General features: G+C 47.8%; 1 protein-coding gene across 3 annotated transcripts in view; it reads left to right on the top strand.

Moving 5' to 3' along the window:
* camkmt (calmodulin-lysine N-methyltransferase) overlaps positions 1–22,150 on the top strand; it is a 48,074-nt gene that overhangs the window by 20,595 nt on the left and 5,329 nt on the right. For all 3 annotated transcript variants that reach the window (XM_061286087.1, XM_061286086.1, XM_061286088.1), the window contains 6 exons: positions 12,049–12,109; positions 12,523–12,574; positions 14,038–14,101; positions 16,902–16,968; positions 17,743–17,817; positions 21,170–21,233. In XM_061286087.1, coding sequence (XP_061142071.1) covers positions 12,049–12,109; positions 12,523–12,574; positions 14,038–14,101; positions 16,902–16,968; positions 17,743–17,817; positions 21,170–21,233 — 383 coding nt within the window. The remainder of the gene's footprint in view (positions 1–12,048; positions 12,110–12,522; positions 12,575–14,037; positions 14,102–16,901; positions 16,969–17,742; positions 17,818–21,169; positions 21,234–22,150) is intronic.

Below are 22,150 nucleotides of genomic sequence, written 5' to 3' on the forward strand. Positions count from 1 at the left end.
GTGTGTGCGTGTGTGTGTGTGTGTGTGCGTGTGTGTGTGTGTGTCCAACTCAGTGCTTTGGAGCATTGGGGATAAAAGCCTTTCAGCTGTGACTGGCCGGCCAAATCAGCCTTCTGCCGAAGTACTGCAGCCCCGCTCCAGCACCGGTTAACCGTCTCACTGCTGTCATTAGAAGCAGTGTGTATTTGTGTGGGCGTGTGTGTGGATGTGTGTGTGTGCACGCAAAAAGTGGAGGATGGGCCGGCAGGCTCAGCGATAGCGGGCTGCACGATTCGGACGAGTGAGCAGCAGCGATACGTTTCTGATCCGGCTCACTTCTTCTGGACTCCCTCGGCTCACTGCGACGTGAGCAAGACAATCTGACAGAGGACACGCCGATTTAGGGCCTGCCTGCCCTGTCCAATCCAAGTTATTGTAAACGTAGGCTCCGCCCACATATTACCGGATCGATGACGTGTGCCTTTTGTTACCATTGCAAACCTGCAGCAGCTTCATGGAAAAAGGACAATGAGATGGGCCCCTTACTAACTGTGACTCTTCCGCCAGAGCCTGGAGCTACCACCAGGAGGCGCAATCTTAGGCGGCTTCTTTGAGCGAACCCCCTGAAGAAATTCCATAGGCCCTCTCGGGTTATGATTGTGCAGTGCAACCGTGTAAGCTATTGGACAGGAAATTCATCAGCACATTAGTCAAATTTGCACTCTGAATCAAAGACAAACATCATACATACCATGTTTGTGTGCGTGTGTGTGTTTTTGCCAGTTAATCCAATTTTGAAGACTCACAACATTAAACATTTGTTTTCTCACCGGTTTCCTCTTGTTTCATCTTCAACGAGATGGATAAAGATGAAGACGTTTGTCAAAGTTCAAAAATGAGTTTGAGGGTGGGCATGAACCAATGTGTGTGTGTGCGTGTGTGTGTGTGTGCGTGTGTGTGATGTAATCAGATGTAATCAGCACCTGTGTAATTCTCTTCCGCAAGTCATTTCTCTGTTTGTTTTTAATATTCTGCCGCTTATTTATTTGACGTCTGCGAGGGAATTGTTGTACTTAATCTCCTGTTGTGGGGGCGCCGGCCGGGGTTAACAAGATGCATTTGCCAGAGGCTATCGCCGCGCTTGTTTCCCCTTCTCCTTTTCCAGCAACCTTTCCCCTGCCCTGTCAATCATCACAGTTGCCGCGGTGATGGGGAGGCATTTCATTAAGATGGAAGAAACGCGTTAGGCGCGCTTGACTTTGAGTGGCGCACGTACGGTGGATGTTACGCTGCTTTTTCGGAGTTAACTGTCTCTGCAGTGTGGCGGCATGGTGAAATGCGAACGCGGTGTCGATCTCAGTCAGTCGGTCAAACGAGGCAGTTTGTCACAGCACTTGTCGTGCGTGGCTGCTTCATCTTCCACTTCCAATACTGCGCAGCATTAGCCTGACTGTCTGCGCTTCTATCGGCATCCATCCGACGCCGGCAATCGTGGTGCTTCGGGGGACCACGGGGGAAGGCAATTTGAGCGAGAGAAAATGACACCTCCGGGAGTTCGGCAAGCGAAATGGAAAGGAAAGCAAAGAAAAGAAAACGAAATGGTGATTTACGCAAAAAATCCAAATGACATGGAATTGGCAGAGCGACACCTGCCTGTGTTATTATATCAGCGTCAACAACATCTCATCTCGCGGTGGGGGAGGGTGGGTGGTATCATGGCGGGACGCAAGCAGGAAAATTAAATAAGAGAGCATCGGCGGGCGACACAAACAAAACCCAAACAAAACCCAAACAAGCGTGTTTTTTCTCGGCCTATTCAAGTTGTGCTTTTTTTCTTCCCGTGGCGCCGCCGTGGCTCTGCCGTCTTTGTTGTCTGGCATTGTTTGTCGGGGTCAGGCGGAGGAGGTGGTATCAAGACGAAGAAGGGGCAATTTGATGGATGTTTGTTGATATCTCCACCACTAGGCCTCTGATTGCCTAACATTAAACCGGCAATAACAGAGCAATCATCCCACTTACACCTCGGCACACCCGGCAGCCCAATTGGATCAAAGCCTCCCGTCCCCTTCCCTTCTCTGCCGCCGTCACGTTCGGGCTCAGTCGATTCCTTGCTCTTTTCTCCTCTCGGCTGACATGCTTATTAGCTGATATTGATCCAGCTTGGTCAATTGTCAGCTCTTCTCATCCGCAGCGTATTGACGGCATAATCAGCCGGAGAGGAACGCTCTCGGAGATGCGGGATGGGGCGGCGAGGGGCCGAGCGACGAGGCGGCGGATGATAGGCAGATCAAACGTTCCAAATGATCCGCCGTTGGCCTGTTGAGCCACAAAGCTGCTCGGCGCGTCTCCGGCCGCCTTGTACCGAATCATTTTTAAATGACAGCAAACGGTTCTTGTTTAGCACAAGTGTGCGGGGCTCGTCTGGGTGAAATTGCTTTTGTTCTCAATGAAAGCACACTGATTATAAATCAGAATTTACAAACTGGTACAAAGCAACATTTTTGCCCATTTCATGATGTTACAGGCCAAACCAGTTAGTGAATCATTAAAAATCGAAGAGTTTCTTTAGAATCCGATTCACCAACAAAATAATTGATTCGTAAATGAACTGCTAGTTACGACCCTAGTTTGCAGTTTTTTTTTGTTTGTTTTTTAAAGGCGGTTAAGTGGAGTCGAGGGTTGTGGTATGATAAGGGGATAATGAAATGCGCTTTGCCAAGATGGAGCCTCACAGCATCACATGTGCCACTTGTGCCTTGTGACTGCGGCGGGGCCCTCATCCAGTCCTCTACTGACGATGCTGCCTCACTGCCCAGCTTCGGGGCTCCGTCTCTGGGGAGCGAAGCAGCTGGCATGGCCCCTCGCTCGCTGGAGGGCTGACGCCCATATCCACACAGACACATACGCCACAAGCGGCACACGCTTCTGCGCAGCTCGTTCTGCACATTAAGTTTTAATCAGGCACTTAGCCGGGCATCTGTTACGGCTCTGTCCACGCATCGCTTTAAGGACCTGTCGCCGCAGGTTATGAGCCCAACAGATCCGCTAACGGATCGAGCCCTGGCCCACTTAGATGTTGACGTCACGGGCCGTGTGTCGTTTGTGCCCGCTCGGAGGAGCCGCTCCAACGCCAATGGTAAAGGTGGCTTTGTAACCTCCAGTGAAAAAGTGAAAGTTCACTTCTTGTAGGGATAAGTTGATATACACCTACCCACTCGACTGAATATAAGAGGGTGTGCACACTTTTGCAACCATGTCCTGGCAGTTTATTTATTTATTTATTTATTTTTACTAGCCCGCTCTAAAATATGTTTTTTTTCTTTTTGAGCTGGATAGGTGATAGGTCACATATGTAAAACACAGTTTATACATGTGTGTGTATATATTTACACATTTGTGTAATTATGTATATAGTGTATGTTCCTCATCTTTGCGCCCAATTTCTTACTCACCACTTGTGACAATGCAGCGTTAAATCGAGCAAGATGGCGGAAAGCGTGCGTCTGTCGTGGATCTCCCGTGTCTTTATTTCTTCCCCTATTGTGCAGCGAGTGTCGCCCGCCGAGTGGCCTGCCGCGACTTATCTTGACACCGGCGCAGCAATCACAGGCCAGGAGATTGAGCTGTGTTTATTTTGTGTCAAAGTGTCGGGGCGGGCCGCAATGCAAACACACAAACGCGCGCGCGCGCACGTGCACCCACACAAGGTCTCTTTAAAATGAACGGATGATATCTAACCGTTGACTATTCACATGGCTCTTTCTCTTTCTCAGCACCGGGACGCCTAATCTTGGTCTATTGCCCGATACGGGCGGCTCAGATACATTTTTATTCTCTATCTTTTATTACTTTTTTTCATTTAAAAAGAAGCTATGTTTTTTTGTTGGAGAAATTGTGCACATTCTTTCTGCCATTCGGACCTAAAAGCGGCCCTGTTCAGCGTTCCAGCAATACAGTAGACACGCAAATAGTGGCATGACAAAAAATGCTATTGTATATTATTTTGGTACCCCCATCTTCTTTCGACAATGCAATCTGACAAAATGTGTTCTTTTTTTTAAAAGCTAGGAGAAGAGTAAAACGGCGTGAACGCACTCATGTGAAAGCTGCTGTGTACCACAGCTCTCACACAGACGCTCACATGCCACGCCACCCCACCCAAGAGCTGCCTCTTAAAGGCTGACGCTCCAATATGACAAATATTTTGGAGACATTTAAAGCCTATCATTTATTTTCGATGTATGCCGATACGCAGTTTTGAAATGATTGCTGTGAATGCTGTACTCGCTTACCACCAGACAGCTGCGATTTCCACGTTTGACACTGCTCTTGTCACGCTGCATGGATATTTTGTCCCACCCGCACCCGTCGGACAAAAACAAATCATGGTATTCTTGCCAAGCGGCGAGCGAACCGCGAGCGGACCAATCGCAGACCCCCGGTGGCTCTGATTGACAGTTGACATTGTCTGGGGCGCCGCTGGTAACCGGTGGCAACAAATTGGTCTTGTTCTGAGGGCTGATACGCGTAAGTGGGAGGGAAAGGCAGCCGGCCGCTGATGGGGAGGGAGGAGCGCACAAACAGAAAGAGAGAGCTGCTATTCCTCCCACTCAATTACTGACCCGCGTCGCGTGTGTGTGTGTGCGTGTGTGTGCGTGTGTGTGGTGCTCCCCCGCCTTTCCCACTTATCTCAAGGCTCTGACAGTTGTCTATTGTCTGTTTGCTGTCCCGACCTACCACAGCTGCTCAAAGAAACGCAGGAATGACATCAACACTACTTCCATTTTCTCATCTTGTAAAATATGTACATCGATAATTTGGGAATTTTCTGAAATAATCGCATCGGAAAATAAAGGCTATAAGAGTTTGTAGTGGGAGAAGCAGGAATTATAAGAAAATGTGAATAGAAAATGTTTTCTTAACCAGCATCCGGATGATGTGTGTGTGCCTTCCAACATTTTCCACAGGGACAAAAAGTCCAGCTCCGGTGAGCCCCATGAAGCCCCTCCTCTCCCCGCCCGACCCGGCCCATTGAAAAGAGCCATTGGAGCAATGAGGAAATGCTCCGCTCTTAGCCACACGGCACGCTAGCTTTGCTCAGACAATCGTTGAATGGACTCATCGGGGAGCCGTCGGGGGCCCCTGCCGAGACGCGGAGGTCCCCGATGGAGCCCGTTGTGCGAACGTGTGTGTCCTTAGGCTGCCCGAGCACGTCCTACTTCCGATGCGCCATTGTTTGCTCGTCAATAACAAGGTCACACTGCAGGCCTGGACCCGCCATGTCGGTCGAGGTTGAGGTATTTAGTTTATAATCTTTCGTTTCAGCGGCTAGAAGTGACCAAAGTGAGGCTGAGCTGCACTGTATTTGTTTACTCAATCAAAAAGCAAAACTCCAACCGAAATAACGAGTCAGTGCAATCGAAGGTTTTCTAAGCCGCTGTCTGACTTGTTCTTGTAATGCAGTTGAGTCGAAGGGGGTCTTTGGGCTCCGCTTGCAGGGTAACGAGTGGAGGCGGAGTCAGCAAGGTAGCATCTTGGCCATCCACCCGTTGCGATAATGCCTCCGCTGTCGGGATGGTGCGATCCGCTTGACGCTCGTCAGCGCCGTGTGCGTCGCGGCCTCCCGCTAGGATAATGCAAGGGAAAGCCGCCTAATATCAGTGGCGGCGTGTTGCACCGTACTGCGTGACAACATACCAACTCGCATTGTCTGGCCGACATCCTCTCCGCCAACGAAAGCGGGAAACTTGCTCTTTAAAAGCGCATTCGTGATGGCTTCACGTGGCCTCCTAAAATGCAATCCTTTGTCACTGCATATTCATTTCTTCGACATCAAGAGAAGAAATCAATCCTGGTCTTTCTTCTGGCCACAACATTAGGTAGACCTGCTGTATTGTAAATGAATACTTTAGCGTCGATCTGGTGTCGTATCTTTGCGAATAAAGCTGTGCGAGTGGCTCGTACTAACAAAGGCTCCGTAAAATGACAGGAGGGAAGGAGAAGGTGAAGGCAAGAAGAGGAGGATGACGGCCGAGGAAGGTGACTGCACGTAGGGGGACATTGCTTCCAGGTTCGCGCTCCAAAACGGAGTGCTAAAAATCATTTCAGCTTCGATAAAGCTCTGAACCGCCCGGGGATGTGTAACACACGCACACACGCACGCACACACACACACACACACACACACACACACACACACACACACACACACACACACACACTCATCTGCCTCTCCGGTGAAACGCCAGCGCACTGGCGGCCTTAAGGCAGACCCCCCGCCCCCCATCTTCTTGCGAATAGAACACACACACACGCGTACATGCCAAGATTGTTTGTGCTGCTTGGCTAAAGAGCGAAGACGCAGATCCAAGAGCCCCTGGGTCTCATTTCCCTTCCTGACATGAAAACACTGCCGCCCTTGTGCCAATCCGAGCCTCAAGGATTGGGTGACGACTTGAACACAACAATGTCAAGAGCTGCAAACATGACAATTAGGTTGTGGCCACATTGCTAAGTGCAGCGCGAAAATACTTTTTATTACATTGTAAATATAAAAGGCCCGATCTATCTTTTTTTCCTGCATGTCTGCATTTTTCCTTCTCTAGTTCACACTTGACTCGGGTCACATCCTCTCGTCTTGGCTCGAGTCGTGAATGTACAGCCAACAAGAAAATGATGACTTGGTCGGTGTAACTTCAAGATGCACTTAAATATAGGAGGTCCTATTTGGAAGGTACTCAAAGTGTTAGCGCCGTTTCAAACAGCTTTGGAAAGAGAAATAAATGAACTCAAATGACTCGAATGGCACTCAGACATCTGCCAAGGCCAAAAGGATCGGCAAATAGTGCACCTTGGTCGTCGCGCACCTCCTCCAAATCAGGAAAATTCTTACTTTGAAACATGTTTTCTGTCTTTTTGTAGCTATATTCAATTTAGCAATCTTGACTTGACCATCAACTCAAATTAATCTATGTCGCGCTTTCACAACAGATGCCAAAAAAATACTTCAAATGTGGGGCGGGGCAATTGAAATAGTGTCATTGCACATCCACTACAGTAGATGGTAGTGGCGCTGTCTTTTACATATCTACTTATTTTTGAAATTTCAGGCGAATTCAAATCTTTTTCATTACGGAGTAAACATGTCATGCAGAGGCACACCTAATACTATAAATTGAGAAAATATGAGGGGTGGTACATCACAAGGGACTTCCTTAATTCTATCAAATATATATACCTAGTCCTGACAGTGCGTGTATACGCAGTACTTAAATGTGAACTCTTTTTCTGCAGTGGGGAGAAGCGCCGCCTCGTGAGAACAAAATAAAGCGAGACTGGTGTGGACTGGACAGGCTGGCGCTGGCCAGATAAAAGCAAGGTGCACTTATGCGTCATCTTTTTTATATATTTTTTTGACTGACAGACAGACAGGCAGGTGCGTGGCAAGGCAAGCCACTGCGGGGACATTCGGTTGGGACAGTCAGCCTGAGCTGGCATTTCGCTGCCGATAAGTAAGCTATCAGAGGAGGGGGAGGAATAGCAGAGTAAAGATTGGTGCCGGCCCCCTCGGAGAGGAGCGGGTGGGGGGGGGAGGGGGCACAATGCCGGCATGGCAGGCAGATAGCCCCCCTGCTCTCATTATACAGGTCCTAATCCAAAACGCTGTTTACTCAGAGAGGGAGCGAGCGAGCGGCCGCGCTTATCGAAGGCGTGCACGGGCCTCCAAGAGTGGGCGGCGGCGGCAAGCGTCAGAATGAGGCTATTCCAATGGAAAAAGGGATCAACGCCGTCTCCCGAGCACTCGCTGTCGGCCGCAGTGTCGATGCTTATCGCCCCCCCACCCTCGACCGCCTTCCCCGACGAAAGGCGACGGGGCTATCTGGGTTGCCTGTTGGCGCCACCGCCTCATAATTGCCCCCATTGTTGCTTTTATGAAGAATATGGCGGCCCGATTGGCATGACCGGAGCGACCCCAAGGAAGTGCTGGTGGACGACGCCACACAATTATTGGGTTTTATCCATCGCTATTTTTCGTTACTGTATAATAGAGGTGTGAAAAGTAATCCATTATTCAACAACTAATTGATTTGACGGGTCATTTTCATATGTATCGTCTTAAGGTAGCGCAGTGGGATATTCTGTTTCCGTGGCAATGGCATATTATGCACGACTGGTCGCCATCGCGTCCACTCGTCGTTGGGCCCCATCTGCCCTAATCAAGTGCAAGTCTTCATGTTTTTCAAGCACCGCTTTGGCAATCCGTGGCGCAGCAACGCAACGCACTCGTCAAGTGTGTGTCCCCCGCCCCGTGGAAGCGGAGCGGGGTAATCCCGGCCTCCAACTAAAGTAGCCGTGTGAGAGGACAGATTGTCAGTTGATCATGGCCAGCCGAGAGCCTTATCCCTTATTGGATCGGCCGTGGAGGAGGCTTAGGAATTATCTGAGGCCTGGCTTAATGTGGAGTCGGATGAGCGCCAGGGAGTCGCACGGGCCCCGACGCACACACCCCGGGCTTGAAGTGAGCCGCCGTCGTTTGCGTGTGTGTTGGGTGGGCCGACATGAAGGTGCACGTGCACAAAGCAACATCACGACACACTTAACCCCGTCTTGACAGCATCTCGGCGGCGACGCCCCCTTGTCTATGTTTGGCCAGCCAATGGCGTCCCCGTCCCGAAAGGCCCCCCCACCTCGCTCCCTCCCCTTGCTCGTCCTCGCCTTTTCTCCTTTTCACCCACCGCTGCCCGTTTTCTCCACAATTTACTCTCCACTCGCATCAAAATGTCTCCCGTGGTGTGACACCGTATCGTCAAGTAGCCCGAGCCGAGCGTCTCTCTCAGGCAATCTTTCTTAGTTTATTTATTTATTTTTCCAGCAACTTTTGAAATTATTTTTAAAAATCCAATTCCTGCGATCATTTAATTTTGCCACCGATAATCATCATTTAAGAAATATTATTTTGATTTTTAAACATTTTGTTTAGTAGTTTCAAACCTTGATTACATCATACAATATTTTTTTAACTAAATAAAATAGGAGATGAACGCAACTAAGCGGCCAGCATTGACCAAGTGGCTTAGCCGCCAAGTTATTTCAGGCACTAGTCCTCTAAACTGTGGCCGGATCCCCTTCGCTTAGTGGCTAATTCCCTCACCTGAGAGGATGTCTGGGTTACTGGGTTACCTCGAGTGCACAAGCGCAAGACAACAAGAGGGATGCTGGTGATTAGCGACAGCTAGCGAGGCTCGGATTAGCTCCGGGCCGGGCCAAGATGTGAGTCCTGCGGGGTGAGCAGCGGGTCAGCGGTCCGTGAATGGCTGAGGCAAGCTGACCTTTGCGTTGCCTGGTTGAGATTCCGTAACCCCGCCGACACTTGTTTGCAAATGTTGTTCGCGGGACGACGTAGCTGCCGCAGTCATATTTGAACGTTTGCAGGAACGAAGAATGAAAATAATTCCAATTCTGGCTGGCTTTATTCATTGAGGTTCACCATCACATTGATGACCACACAAATGTTGAGCAAGCACACTCATTAATACTGTGACCGCTAGCTCAAAATAACAACTCTGGCAATTACGCTAGTCGGCTATCAAAATGTATTTGACAATGTGACTTCTGTTGCTGGGTTGGAGTCCTTCCTCAATTAAAACTTTGTCCTTTTTTTTTTTTTATCCCTGCGCGCAACCTCATTAATCCACACATATGCTTTTCCAGCTATAACCGGACAGGTTGGAGCCTGCCGCTGATTACGTTCTATATTAAGCCGACACACACAAACACTTTCCTCATCTCGTAATTGAAGGTGAGAAATAATTTCATTATCCCCAGCAAAGAGTAATCTGCTCTCGACTCCTGATCCCTTCATTTCCTGCAAAGCACCTCTACCTGGGAGGTGAACGCGCACACACAGGCACACGGATCCCTGGGCTATTAATGTTATTGGAGTCCAGGATTTAGCATCAGCTTGACATATGCTTTACAAAGCTTTGCAACGTCGTGCTGCTTTCACACGCTTCTGGAAATAACTGCAACCGGCGTGATCTTTTAGTATCTGCCCTGGTCTCATTCTTGCGTTTCTTTACCACCCTCTGCTGTTGGCGCAGCGGCCGTCTGTCTCTGGGAGCCGCGGTGACGCTCAGGCAGAGCGGATGGAGGAGGGCGGGGGGTCAGAGGTCACCGTCACTTTCCCGGACTGCGGGACAATAGCTGACATGCGCTCGTTGTCGAGGATGAAGTGTCAAGTGTCGGCGCAGAGTCTGCTTTGAGCTGTTGAAGCTTTACAACTCGCAGCAATGATTGTTTGAGTGGCTCATTTGCATGCCGACATCCATCCAACTTGTCAGCAGGTTGACATTTCCAACATGCAATATCGCACTTCCACTGTTTTCTCATTCCTCATTATGGACGTAGTCTTGTAAAATTTCAATTATATGTAAAAATAATAAAACATTCGCAATTCCATGAGGGTAATCAAGATAGCAAAACATGATCATAATATGAATAAAATATATATATATATTTTTTACAACTTCATTCAAATAATTCTTTAAGTATTCTTGTAATTTTTTTCATGAAATGACAGCTTTTTGAGTTGTATTGCATCTCTATGTTCTTCATATTTTGATATTGTTTGCATAAAATTACTTATTTCTCCATATCTTTTTCAACTAATCTGAATGATATTAAAATCAAGGGCAAAAGGTGTCTTGTTATTCATGTATGATAACAATGTTATTCTTCTGAAATATTTCTGGATCTTATGCTGTAGACTACAACTTTTTCTCACATAAGGACCTCATTCTCATAATTTGTTTTTTCTTATAACCATTTCTGTCACAATATAATGACTTCATATTCTGGGACTTCTTTTCACATAATATATTTTTAATGCTCATAATATTACAAATAAAAGCAATACTCTCAAAACGGCACACGTTTGCAATAACAGAGCACGAGACTAACTTTGTGCACTGCTACGCTGGTGCAAAGGTAAGATGGAGGGCTTTCAGAAAATTTGGAGCTCTTACTCTCGTCTTTGCAACTTTATTCCATTTGTGTTGCACATCAACAACAAACTTGTGAGTGCTTGCAGTAATCGGAGAGCCGCTCGTCTGCGTTGCGCCGCCAACCGATGGCCAAAAAGACACGACAACATTTAAAATGTCACCGTCCGTGCTCAAGCCCTACATACATTTCTTGACACTCGCTAGATATGTGTGTGTGAGTATGTGTGTGTTTTCAAAAAGACATATTTGGACACTTTATCAATAGGCGTTATTAAATCCTGCTTGCTTCAGCTAATCTTGGCAAGCAGGAGCAAGTGTGCCAGGATGACACACACATCACTCACACACACATACACACGCACGCATGCGTGCACTGATGTCCGCCCCATGACTTGAAGAGCGAGCGTTTGTAAGCCGCTTATTATATTGACCAGCTCCTTCTCCGGCAGACGGTGTCTGCTTTTTGCTCTCCTCTTCTTCATTCTCTCACTTTTTAAAGCAACTCCCCTTGCCTCCCACAATCTTCTTCTCATCCTCCACAACTTCCTCACACGCACACGCACACAATGGACACACAAACACGCCGATGCACACGGCGCCAAAGCTGCAGCGTCTCCTTCAAAGCCAGAAAGCTGAAGGTTTATTCAAATGAATGTTTGCTTCTTCTACTGCCAAGGTGTGTGTTTGTGTGCGTGCGTTTGTGTGTGAGTGACATAGCGGGCCTGAGCATCCAAGTGTGCGTTACATGCGCAGCAGAAGGAGAAGGGCTGACGGCAGGTGATAAGCCAGATAGGCCTGCATGCTGTGATTATCACCCAGTGGACCTCCTGACACACACACACACACACACACACACGCACACACACACACACACACACACATGATGAGAGCGGGAGTGTGTTGCAAGGATTAGGACAGACGGGCAGAAGAGTAAGACTTGGATGACGAGGTGAAGCCACCAGAGAAGCAGGCTGGAAAACAAACGTCCAATCGGCTTGCGTCTTATTGGAATCGATAATAAGCTGCTTTTGCTGTGACTTTTGTGTGTGTGTGTTTGTGTTCTCAGGTGTGTGGCCGTCAGAAGAGGCCATGGCTCATTACTGCCTGCACAACCGACACATGTTCACGTAAGTTCCCCATCACGCTACGCTACAGTGACATATTTCGATATTCATGAATCGGCAACCTTTTGGCTGACTCAGTTGCAAGCGCTCGTTTGCTGCCATGTGCCACGTCATTTTTTTTACGGCTCCCCGAAGGCAGTCTTTGATTTACACCAAATGTGGAGCGTCACCCTTTGATTTCCTGTTTTAACATTCAAGAGGCAGGTGGTGGGCAAGGGGGGGGGGGGGGGGGGCTATTGATTATCGGCGGGTGGAGTGAAGGTCAGAGAGACTGAAAGAGGAGGAAAAAAGAGGGAGGGATGAAGGCGGCTGTCATGAAAGTAGACAAGATGGGGGGCAAGGCCAGATGAAGAGAGGAAGAGAGTCAAAGTGGCATTTTCCACCAAATGAACGTCTTCCCCTGTCTGTCCTGTTAGGGGCGCCGTTTGCGAGTTAGGAGGAGGGATGACCTGTCTCGCTGGACTCATGGTGAGAAAAACACACACAGAGACACACACACGATTTGCGCTGAGGTGGAACCCGGACGCCGTTGCGTGGTGACATCACCTTCTCGAACGCACACGTTGACACGTCTCACTGTTATTAGCCGAGGTCTTGAGGGTTGTCCCATCGATCTGCTGCGCGCTCGCGTGCGTGCGCGTGCGAAACAGCAGCATTTTATCTCTGGTCAGTCGATACCGGCGTGTTTTGACATTGCTGGCTGGAGATGGAATCCGTCGTTCACACGTCTCCTTTTTCGTGGCCTTCCCGTGTGTGCGTGAGCGTGTGTCACCGACACTGCAATCATGCGTTTGATCTTTTTTGAAGGGTCATGTGGTCAATTTGTGTTTTGGGTCTCATACCATTGCTCTCAGTTCAAGGGCTCGATTTTCGTGACCACTCTCAATCTTGTGCAAAGAGGGAGGGCTGCACTGCTGTGGGAGTGATCACGACTTCCACGATCCAAATGATCGCTGTGAGAATCGGCCAATCTGATGATCGGCATCGCAATCGGCAGCATAAAACCACGATTGCAACGCCACCAACCAAATGTCAGAGATTATGCAGGTCAGAAATGGTGAAGTGCGGCCTTGGTTGATGGACGGTGGATGGGCTAGAGGTGAGCAGGCCAGGTCGGATTCCGCATCTTTCGGCCCGATGCCCCGTTTCGGCCCGTGGGCCACTTCCCGCATCCGAGCAGATGGTGGCACATGCGTCGTTCGTTGGTGCCCCGCACACTCACATGCCCCGCGGGCCGTGAACATGTGTGTGGCAAAGCATGAACATGTGCGCGGTCTTACCACGCTTGACGTCCAACTCGCCGTACGGTGACAGATAACGCCGCTTGGGCTTTGTCTGCATGCAAAGTGACAGCCCGACAGAGTGAGCGACGCCTTCAAAAATGAAGAGCGGGAAGCAAAAAGGGCCTACAGTTAAGCGCACACCTCTTTATCTCTGTCACGCGCACACACACGTCATGCACGCATGCTCCATCCACTGCCACGTTCTCCCGCTCCCATTTTTTTCCCCCCGTCTTCCACGGCACCTCTCGCAGCTGCAAAGTTACGTGAAGGGCATCAGGCAGGCCCGGCGAGCGGAGCGCAGAGTGACAGCGGCAGGCGGGCGGGCGAGCGAGCGAGTGAGCGAGCGAGAGTGATTGCTCGGCCCGATAAACAGCCGGCCGGCCGGCGTCAAATGAAAAGGCACGGCGCTTGCCATCATCCCCCTGTCACAATGCAATTACTGAACAGAGCGATAGCAAGATAGCGGCCCCCACCGCTAGCCGCCCTGATAAAAGTATTGACTGATTTGATTGAATGATTAAAATAATGCAGACATAGAAATGGGCTGAAGATAGAAAGGGAGGGTGGGGGGAGGCCGTGGCGGGGCGTCTCGTGCAGATATGTCATTATCATGCAAGTTGCCCTCATCCGAGGCCGCTTTTGTTTCAGGTTGCCATTTGTGCTGACGCCGAGCAAGTGCTGCTAACCGACGGCAACGACAAGTGCGTTCAAAGTATCCTTTCATCCGACCGGGAAGCTTCCGAGTGCCGCCGCCACCGCCGCTGGGCTTTGATTTCATTGCGGTGAAAGCCGCAACTCCAGCACATCGTCTCTGCAACGTTGTGGAAAACAGATGACGCATATTGCGAAATACAACAAGCTTAAAAAAGAACTACAATAAAAAAAAAATTTCCATTACTCCCTCACCAAATCAGTCTTTATCTGGAAAAAGTAGTTTTCATTAAAACACTTCAATTATTATTCTTTTTATAATCTATTTTTTCGACAATCATAATAATCACCAAGGACATGCATTTTGAAGTCTAATACTTTTTAATCATATACAATAATATAGTTTTAATATGATCTATTTTTCCATTTATATTCCACTTTCTCCCGATTCCAACTCAATATTTATTTTCCAAGGAAATTATTTGCATCTTTATGTTATTTTTTAAAATATTTTTTATATTCTCGAATTTTGTCAATTTTTCCCAGCAACTTGCATCATTCCTGCTCCCTTTGCCCTCTCCGGCACTTCGCACAAACAAGAAAAGCAAGTTTTTGTGTGACAAAAGCAGGAAACGTGCAAAAAAGCGTATTTCTTCCCCAACCACCAATTGGGCGCTTCCATATTTAGCCGTGCTTACAATATCTCGCAATGTCTCGTCCGGCAACGGTCACAATGAGACCAAACAAAAACAGTGCGCAGACTGTAAGCTGCGCACACTTGTAGCAACAATGCACAGTTGACCCACCCGCTTTGTTTCAACAGAACAAACACACACAGAGAAATTCGAAGGCGGATTTTGGCTCTCATGCGAACGGCCGCCGGTCTACAATGGAAGCAGATTCGTGTGAATGGTGGTGAGATCTGTACTCACAGTTTTGACCTCATTCATAACACACACACTCTCACACACATACACACACACACACACACACATGTGGAGGCCAGACTGTGCTACTTGCGCGACCTTCAATAATCGTCTTGAAAAATCAATGGAAATATTCCTTTAAGCATGATTGATGGCTGCTACTTGGCTGCAACTTGACTGATTTGAAAAGGTGGCTGCATATATTCCTTCACAATTTCCAAGAGCAACTTGAAGCCTCTCAGCTCAACTGAAATGCACTGAAATTCACGCTAGCATCGTTAGCTGTCAAACTAGTGTCAAACAAGTTGGTGCAAAATGTAACAACTCACTCATTGACTGTGTGTATGTAGCGTAGCCTAGCATAGCGTAGCAGGAAGTGAATAATGAGGTTTGCTAAAGCTCATCCTTCGTTACGCTTTTAACGTTCTTAAGTGCCCCAGAAATGTATGGCTAGACTAATAGCCATAGCACAGCGTAGCTGTTGCAAAAATGTTGATGCATGTTTGCTAAAGACAGCCCAATATTGTCTTAACACAAACAAGACTTTCTGATTCTGACATTAGAACTTGTCAGGTCAGCCATATTGTGGCGTATGCCACTTTAGCCCCTCCAGCTGTATCACAATACGATGTTACTCCTATGACGACACCAAAAATGCTAAAGAAAAAGCAAACACTTCTTCAGCCTAACTCTATCACCTTTTTAACTCAGTGTGTGTGTGTGTACGCACACTTGCTGACCTCTCCCCTAGTGGTGTGCTGGTGATGGGATTACAGTAAGCCTCTGTCATCGCCATGCACACGCTGATGCACAGGTGTGTGTGGGGTGGGGTCTGTTTGTGGTTATGTGCGTTAGTTCAAATGTGACCTCAACCTACATCCTATACAGTCATACTTTAATTTACCAGTGCCCCATGTTTTTATTATTTTTATTCCAAAGTAATATGATTATTAATATTTTAGTGGTATGTTGTAATAAAACGATAACACTTGACAGCGCACTCACACACTAAGAGGAAAATAAATTTGAATGGAATAAATTGCAGTTGCAAGTCAAGGCACCACTGTAGTTTCTGTGTGTGTCCCTTTCAAAGAAGGCCTCTTTATTTTTGATGTTTGGCTCTCGAGCTATCAATCCATACTGTATCAACACCTCGCTCTCTCTCCGGCTCATCGCATTGCTCTCTCTTGCCCTGGCGTCTTCGTCGATTGGATTTGTCTCTTTGCGGGCTTTAAAGACAAGCAAATCCTAATTGAATTGCGGTGCAACTCCACAAGCCAGTGTATTAATAGACACGTTGACATCAATCGGTCCGCCTTTGTGTGCGTGCGCGTGCACATGCGGGTTAAAAGCCTTTCAATTGATCCGCTGAGGGGGCGGCGACCTGCTCGTCCATTCTGCATCAAGAGTGGAAGCATCGCAGTGTTTGTCCTCCAGATTGGCGTGTGTCCAAAAGCTTAGACAATGGGGTGGGGCAACAAACAAAAAAAAAACGATTTGAATCGGAAAATCAGTTTTGGGAGTGGGAGTGCATCGAATCGAATCTGTGCACTTTCGAATGAACTGTATCACGTTCTGTGAATCCAATCATCTGCAAGTGGACATTTTGTGGCCTTATAAGCTAATTCCCGCTCAGATATACTCTTACTGGAATTTTTCAGTTTATTTCAGAAGCTCTCATGTGATAGAGACTGTCCTGCTGGCAAATGGTGTTCCGTCATGAAATCTGTTCTGAAGGCTTTTGTCTTTTGAAATGATCAATACAAAAGTATCGATTGCATTACACTGCGCAAGTGTTCCTAATGTTTTGGTCGGTGTCGTACGATGTAAGAACTCCAGTAAGGTTGCAGCTTTCTTGGTGCGTTAGGCAAGCTGTGCTCAGACGCTCGAGAGGAGTTCAAAATGAAGGTCCCGTCCTTAACTGTTGCCCGTCAGATGTGCGAGGGATTGTCGAAAGAAACGAAAAAGCGGGGAAGTTCGGCTCGACGTGCGTCTCTACCAGGTGAGGATACGTTTTTATTTTTTTTAATACAAGTGTGTTGTTCTTCTCCAGCATCTGCAAGGTCACATGTTTGGCGGGCCGAGGGACGGCGCAGTACACAGTTGTCATCGTAAATCGGGACCTCCAGCCATCACGCTAAATATCTTTGAATTGTCGCGGCGCTCTCTCCACAAGGCGCGCTTCTCCTCTCGCTCGTCCCCCTCCCTCCTGCGCATATTTACACAAGTGGAAGATGAAGAGAAAAAGTCAACGTGTAATTAAGCCACATTACTTTGATGGTTTTCGGCGCAGATTACGGCAGGGTGCGATGCGATTGGACGACGGGAGGAAGGGGGGGCAGGGTAATGGTGTGTGTGTATATCTGTGTGAGCCCCCCTGCCGTGATTCGGGATTGTGTTTCTAGCGGAGCCCAATGATTTGTTTACAGAGTGTGATTAATGCCTAATTAATAATCCCCGCAATCTGACAGCGTGAGTGAGGGGAGCAAGCAAAGAGAAAATGGCTTCACGAGGAAAGAGAAAATGGCTCGATCCTGACCCTCCGCAAAACACTTTACAGCCTTGAGAGCAGAAGGAAAACATTGCACAGTACTCGTTAGCACCAAAAGCTAACCTCGCGTACAGCGACTGAGAAGTGGGGCAGCGGTTGAAGCTGCCAAATAGTGAGCCCACCGCTGACTTAAAGTTCTGTGGCTGATGAGACATTGACATTGAGAAGATGTTAAACTTGGTGTCAGCTCAAAGAGTCTTGAACTTTGCCATTGTTTGGTTTCAGGGTGCTGAGGTGGGACTGCGAGCTGGACATCTCGAAATTAGAAGCCCATTTCGACGTTGTCATGTGTGCAGACTGGTAGGTGCTCACACGCGCACACACGAGCACTCTTTTATCTTGGCTGTAGGGTGACAGTTCTTGCGTGCCCCACCCCCCCCCCCCCATCAGCGCCGGGACCTTCCCCCTCTGCGGGTCCACCTCACCCGTTCCATTTGACACTAAATTGCTTCGTTTTCATGCTCGGTGTCCCGGCAAATGGATGACTTAGGCAAATTGCAAATAATTGCGTCTGGACAAGAGAGCGGACACGGGAAGATGAAGAGAGAGTTTGAGGGGCGGAGAACAAGAGCCGACTGAAATGGAGCGAGGGCGATAATGCAATCATGGCAAACAACACTAAAAAACATGGATGGCACAAAGAGAAAGACTCACTGTTTGACGTCCCCAAATTGAATCATTATATTTCGAAATATCGTACATTGCAAATGTCACCACAACATTAACATGTCCACCAAGACAGAAAAATAATAGCTTTCTGGTCAGAGTTACTTTTTAAGACAAGTTAGCAGTAAAGTAACTCCATAAATTCTGTTATCTAGGTACCTGCGGCAACTCGATTTCATGGAAACGATATTAGAATTTCGCTTATGGGTGTTGAAGGGCGACCGAACACCTGCCGCCTGCGTTAAGTGCAGCATTAGCCGACGCTATTCTTGTAATGTCACGCTTGTTCCAGGTAATAGCCGGCTCCAAAGCCAAAGATTTGACATTGACACGCAATCGGGCGAGAAAGGAATCAATTACACGTAAAGTTGAGGACGTGGGTGTGTGTGCGGCGCTTTCTGCTCGCTCCATCCTCGAGCGATTGTGCGATAATTGCAGCGGCGGCGGTCCAGGAGTGACGGCTGACCGATTAATGGGCGCGTCATTGTGATGATCACCTGGGAAAAGGTCAACAAGGCGCCATCCACTTGGATTAATTAGATCTCCAACTGTGAACAGCCCGAGTGTGTGCGCAGAGCAGCGTAGCGGTAACGCTGCGTGTCGTCGGGCCACGTTCCCTTTGAATGTCATCCGATATCACCCGGCATCTTCTTTCATTCGGACAAAAGGGACTATTGTCTTAGCTCATCTCAAGTGGAAACATGCAAATTGCTCCACCGTTACAGCATGTGGACTGTCCAAAAAAAAATCAGATTTTTCAGCAGATTTTTTTTTCATTGGTTTGTTCAGGAGTTTTTTCAATTTGATTTAATCCTAAGAATTAAACAGATGAATTAGTTCAGAAAAGTGGGAACACTGGTTAGAACAACCGCCTCACACTTTGGGGGTGCAGGGCTCAATTCCGATTGTGTGGAGTTTGCATGTTCTCCCCGTGCCTGGGAGGAAAGATGAATGTATGAAACAGCTAACCTAATTGTAAAATGCAAAATAGGAGTATCTCAAAAGAGTGAAATTGGAAAAAGTCAGCACTAAAGCTATTCATTATTCTTCCTGATGAAAGATATTTTCATGTATACACTAAATATGTATTTAGCAACAAAATTCTAATGACAGCGGGCTGACGTCTGTTGACTGTCTCAATTGTTGCACCGATTGCGTTGTCTCCGTGACTGAATGTGAGCGTGCGTGAGACGGGAGCAGGCATGCCTCCGGTGGCACAAAATACTTGGCGGCGCAATTTGGCCTACTGGAGTCTTCCAAAAATCCCGCCATGTGTAGACACCGAGATAAAAGCCTGAGAATGTGGCGATTGCTGAGCTACAAGACAACGGCGTTGGGATGCTTCGTCAAAGCGGAAGGTGTCTCAAAAGCGTGCGCACTCCACTTACGAATTAGACCACCAAAACGCTGCCCCTGACCTGCTGGTCTGTTACAAAAATAGCTCACCGGTGACGGGACATTGTGATTTCCCAGTAATGTTTGATTATTAGTCATTTTTTGACGAACTGAAGCCACAGCGATGATGTCATCTGTTTGCGCCGTTTCCCCCGATGATCCTCGTCAACGTGACAATTATAGACACACGCCCCAGTGGTGCACTTTGACCTTGTGTGCGTGTCCCGGTCAACACGAGACAATAGGCTGGTCGTCAAGGCCGAGGCCACTCAATTTGCGAGTTCATAAAGCGGCGACGCCTTGTTGCTTTGCATGCACTTGTTGAAGTGACGTCACAAAGATCCAGAACCTTAATTAAAACTGCATTTTTGTTTAACATTTCTGATTTTGCTTGACAACCCAAACTACCCCCCCCACCCCGGCCCCCGTGCTAATATTTTTTGGCAGACATAATAATGACTCATTTTGTCCGGTGGCCTCTCAGTGACACTCTGTCCTTCCCTTGCACTTTTGTGTGTGTGTGTGTCCGAGCCAGCGCCTCCACCCAAGCCGCTGGCTTCCTTGTTGCTCCTCGCCGGCCGCTCTTCCTCTCCCAGTCGATACGCGTGGCAAAGTAAACCAAACACAAACTTCTCACCTTTCAAGGCAAATAAAGCTCAGCCCCGCGCCGACCTCGACAAGAAAAATAAACTCCACTTAAGTCCAACGTGCGCACATCCTGCTTTGAATTCAAGCATTGGAAATATGTACGCCATGCAAATGAGAGTTCAACAAAAGGAATTTGACTTTTTTTGCCGGTCCACAATGAAGCCACAAGCTCCAGTTGGGCGTGTGGGATTAGGCCAAATCTCCATTGTTGCATTTTAGGCAAATTAATCAGATCTCATCTGGCATGATAAGCAAATGTATTTTTGGGGGGTGGGGTCTTTGGGCTGGATTGTACTGATTATTTAAATTCTTGCTCTTTCTCATATGGCTTGACTTACTTACAGGGGTAATAGTGGGCTAGCATGAGTTAGCATCAAAAAATATTTTTGGGTTGTATGGTGCACTCAATGATGTACTGCAGCAATTTGAACAGATTTTATTTAATTACATGACCTTTTTAAATATAATTAATTTTCTTTTTTTATGACTAACTCATTTCATTTGCCACATCGCAAATATGCTCCCCTCTTTTGAAATGATGTGCTACGCCAAAACAGGCGTCATCTCAGCGCGATGGCTTTGTGTATGCGCGTGCACGTCTTTACTCTCTTCTTCATTCCTCTCAGTGCTTCGATAACGGGCCGAGTTCAATACGCACTTGGCGCCCTGCTCGTAAACTCATGCAAATTGTTTTTTGCCTTCCCGTCATCATGCGAGTCGATTTGTCAACAAAATCAAAATAAACACGCAGCTGCCTTATCTGCAGCTGCCATCACGAAAATGCGCACTAACGGGACTCTCTGTCTCTCTCTCTTTCTCTCTGTCTCTCTCTCTCTCTCTCTCTGTCTCTCTCTCTCTGTCTTTCTCTCTGTCTCTCTGTCTGTCTGTCTGTCTCTCTCTCTCTCTCTCTCTCTCTCTCTCGCTTCCCTTCTCCCCCTCCCAGTTTGTTTCTCGACCAATACAGAAGCAGCCTGGTTGATGCTATAAGGAGATTACTGCAACCCAACGTAAGTGTGTGTGTGTGTGTGTGTGCGTGCGTGTCTGTGTGCCTGTGTGCGTGCATGTGTGCGTGTCTACTGTATGTATCTGTGGCTGTGCTTATCCACTCTCCTCAATCATAATTAGGCCTCAGCACACATTAATAGTGTGACAGGATTAATATCATGTAATGCTTTAATGCTTATGCAGCGCTCTGATCTGTGGGGCTCTGCTTCCTGGCCTCCCCTTCATCATAAATCCCGGGCAACTTCTCCCTTTTGGCCTCGCGATAAGACCCCATGCTGCGACAGCCAAAGCAGATGGCCAAGTGTGTGTATGTGTGTGAGGGAGAATAAAAGCAAAAGGCTGGAAGAGATAGGCTTGAGATTTCGCTTCATCTGAAGGAAGCAGGTCGCATTTTAAGTACAGAGGCCAGGAGTTTGTAAAAAGGAGATGAAAACGCCACTGATGGAAGACCACGAAAGGAACGCACACGGACAGGAAGGCAAACCAGGAATTGATGCGTGAATTACACACAAAAGTTGAGGACGAAGTAGAAGGCAGATCACACATAAAGTATTATTATTTTCATTAAGGTTCCAATGATTTGAAAACAATCCATCGGTTCTCTGATATGGCACTTTGTCTTTTCTCATAAGAAACAAACTCCTGTTGCAGACCACCCGCTAGGCTTTTTTATTTATTGCCATGGAAACTCATCTCAATAATTATTATCTCATAAATCTCACAAACAAAAGCAAAACAGGGAAACGATGGTGTCGTGCGGGGAGTCTGAAGTCTTGTTGTAGCTTATACAAAAGAACCTTGCCAGAAAATAGAAGAAGTAAATGTGTTTCCAGTCGGACGTGGCGTCCCTCTGCGCGCTAACGACGACGTCACGCCGAGCACGCGTGCCGTCGCCGTCTCTCACTAATATGATCATATC

This window comes from Syngnathus typhle, linkage group LG8 (genome assembly GCF_033458585.1).
Source record: "Syngnathus typhle isolate RoL2023-S1 ecotype Sweden linkage group LG8, RoL_Styp_1.0, whole genome shotgun sequence".
NCBI classification, from domain to species: Eukaryota; Metazoa; Chordata; class Actinopteri; order Syngnathiformes; family Syngnathidae; genus Syngnathus; species Syngnathus typhle.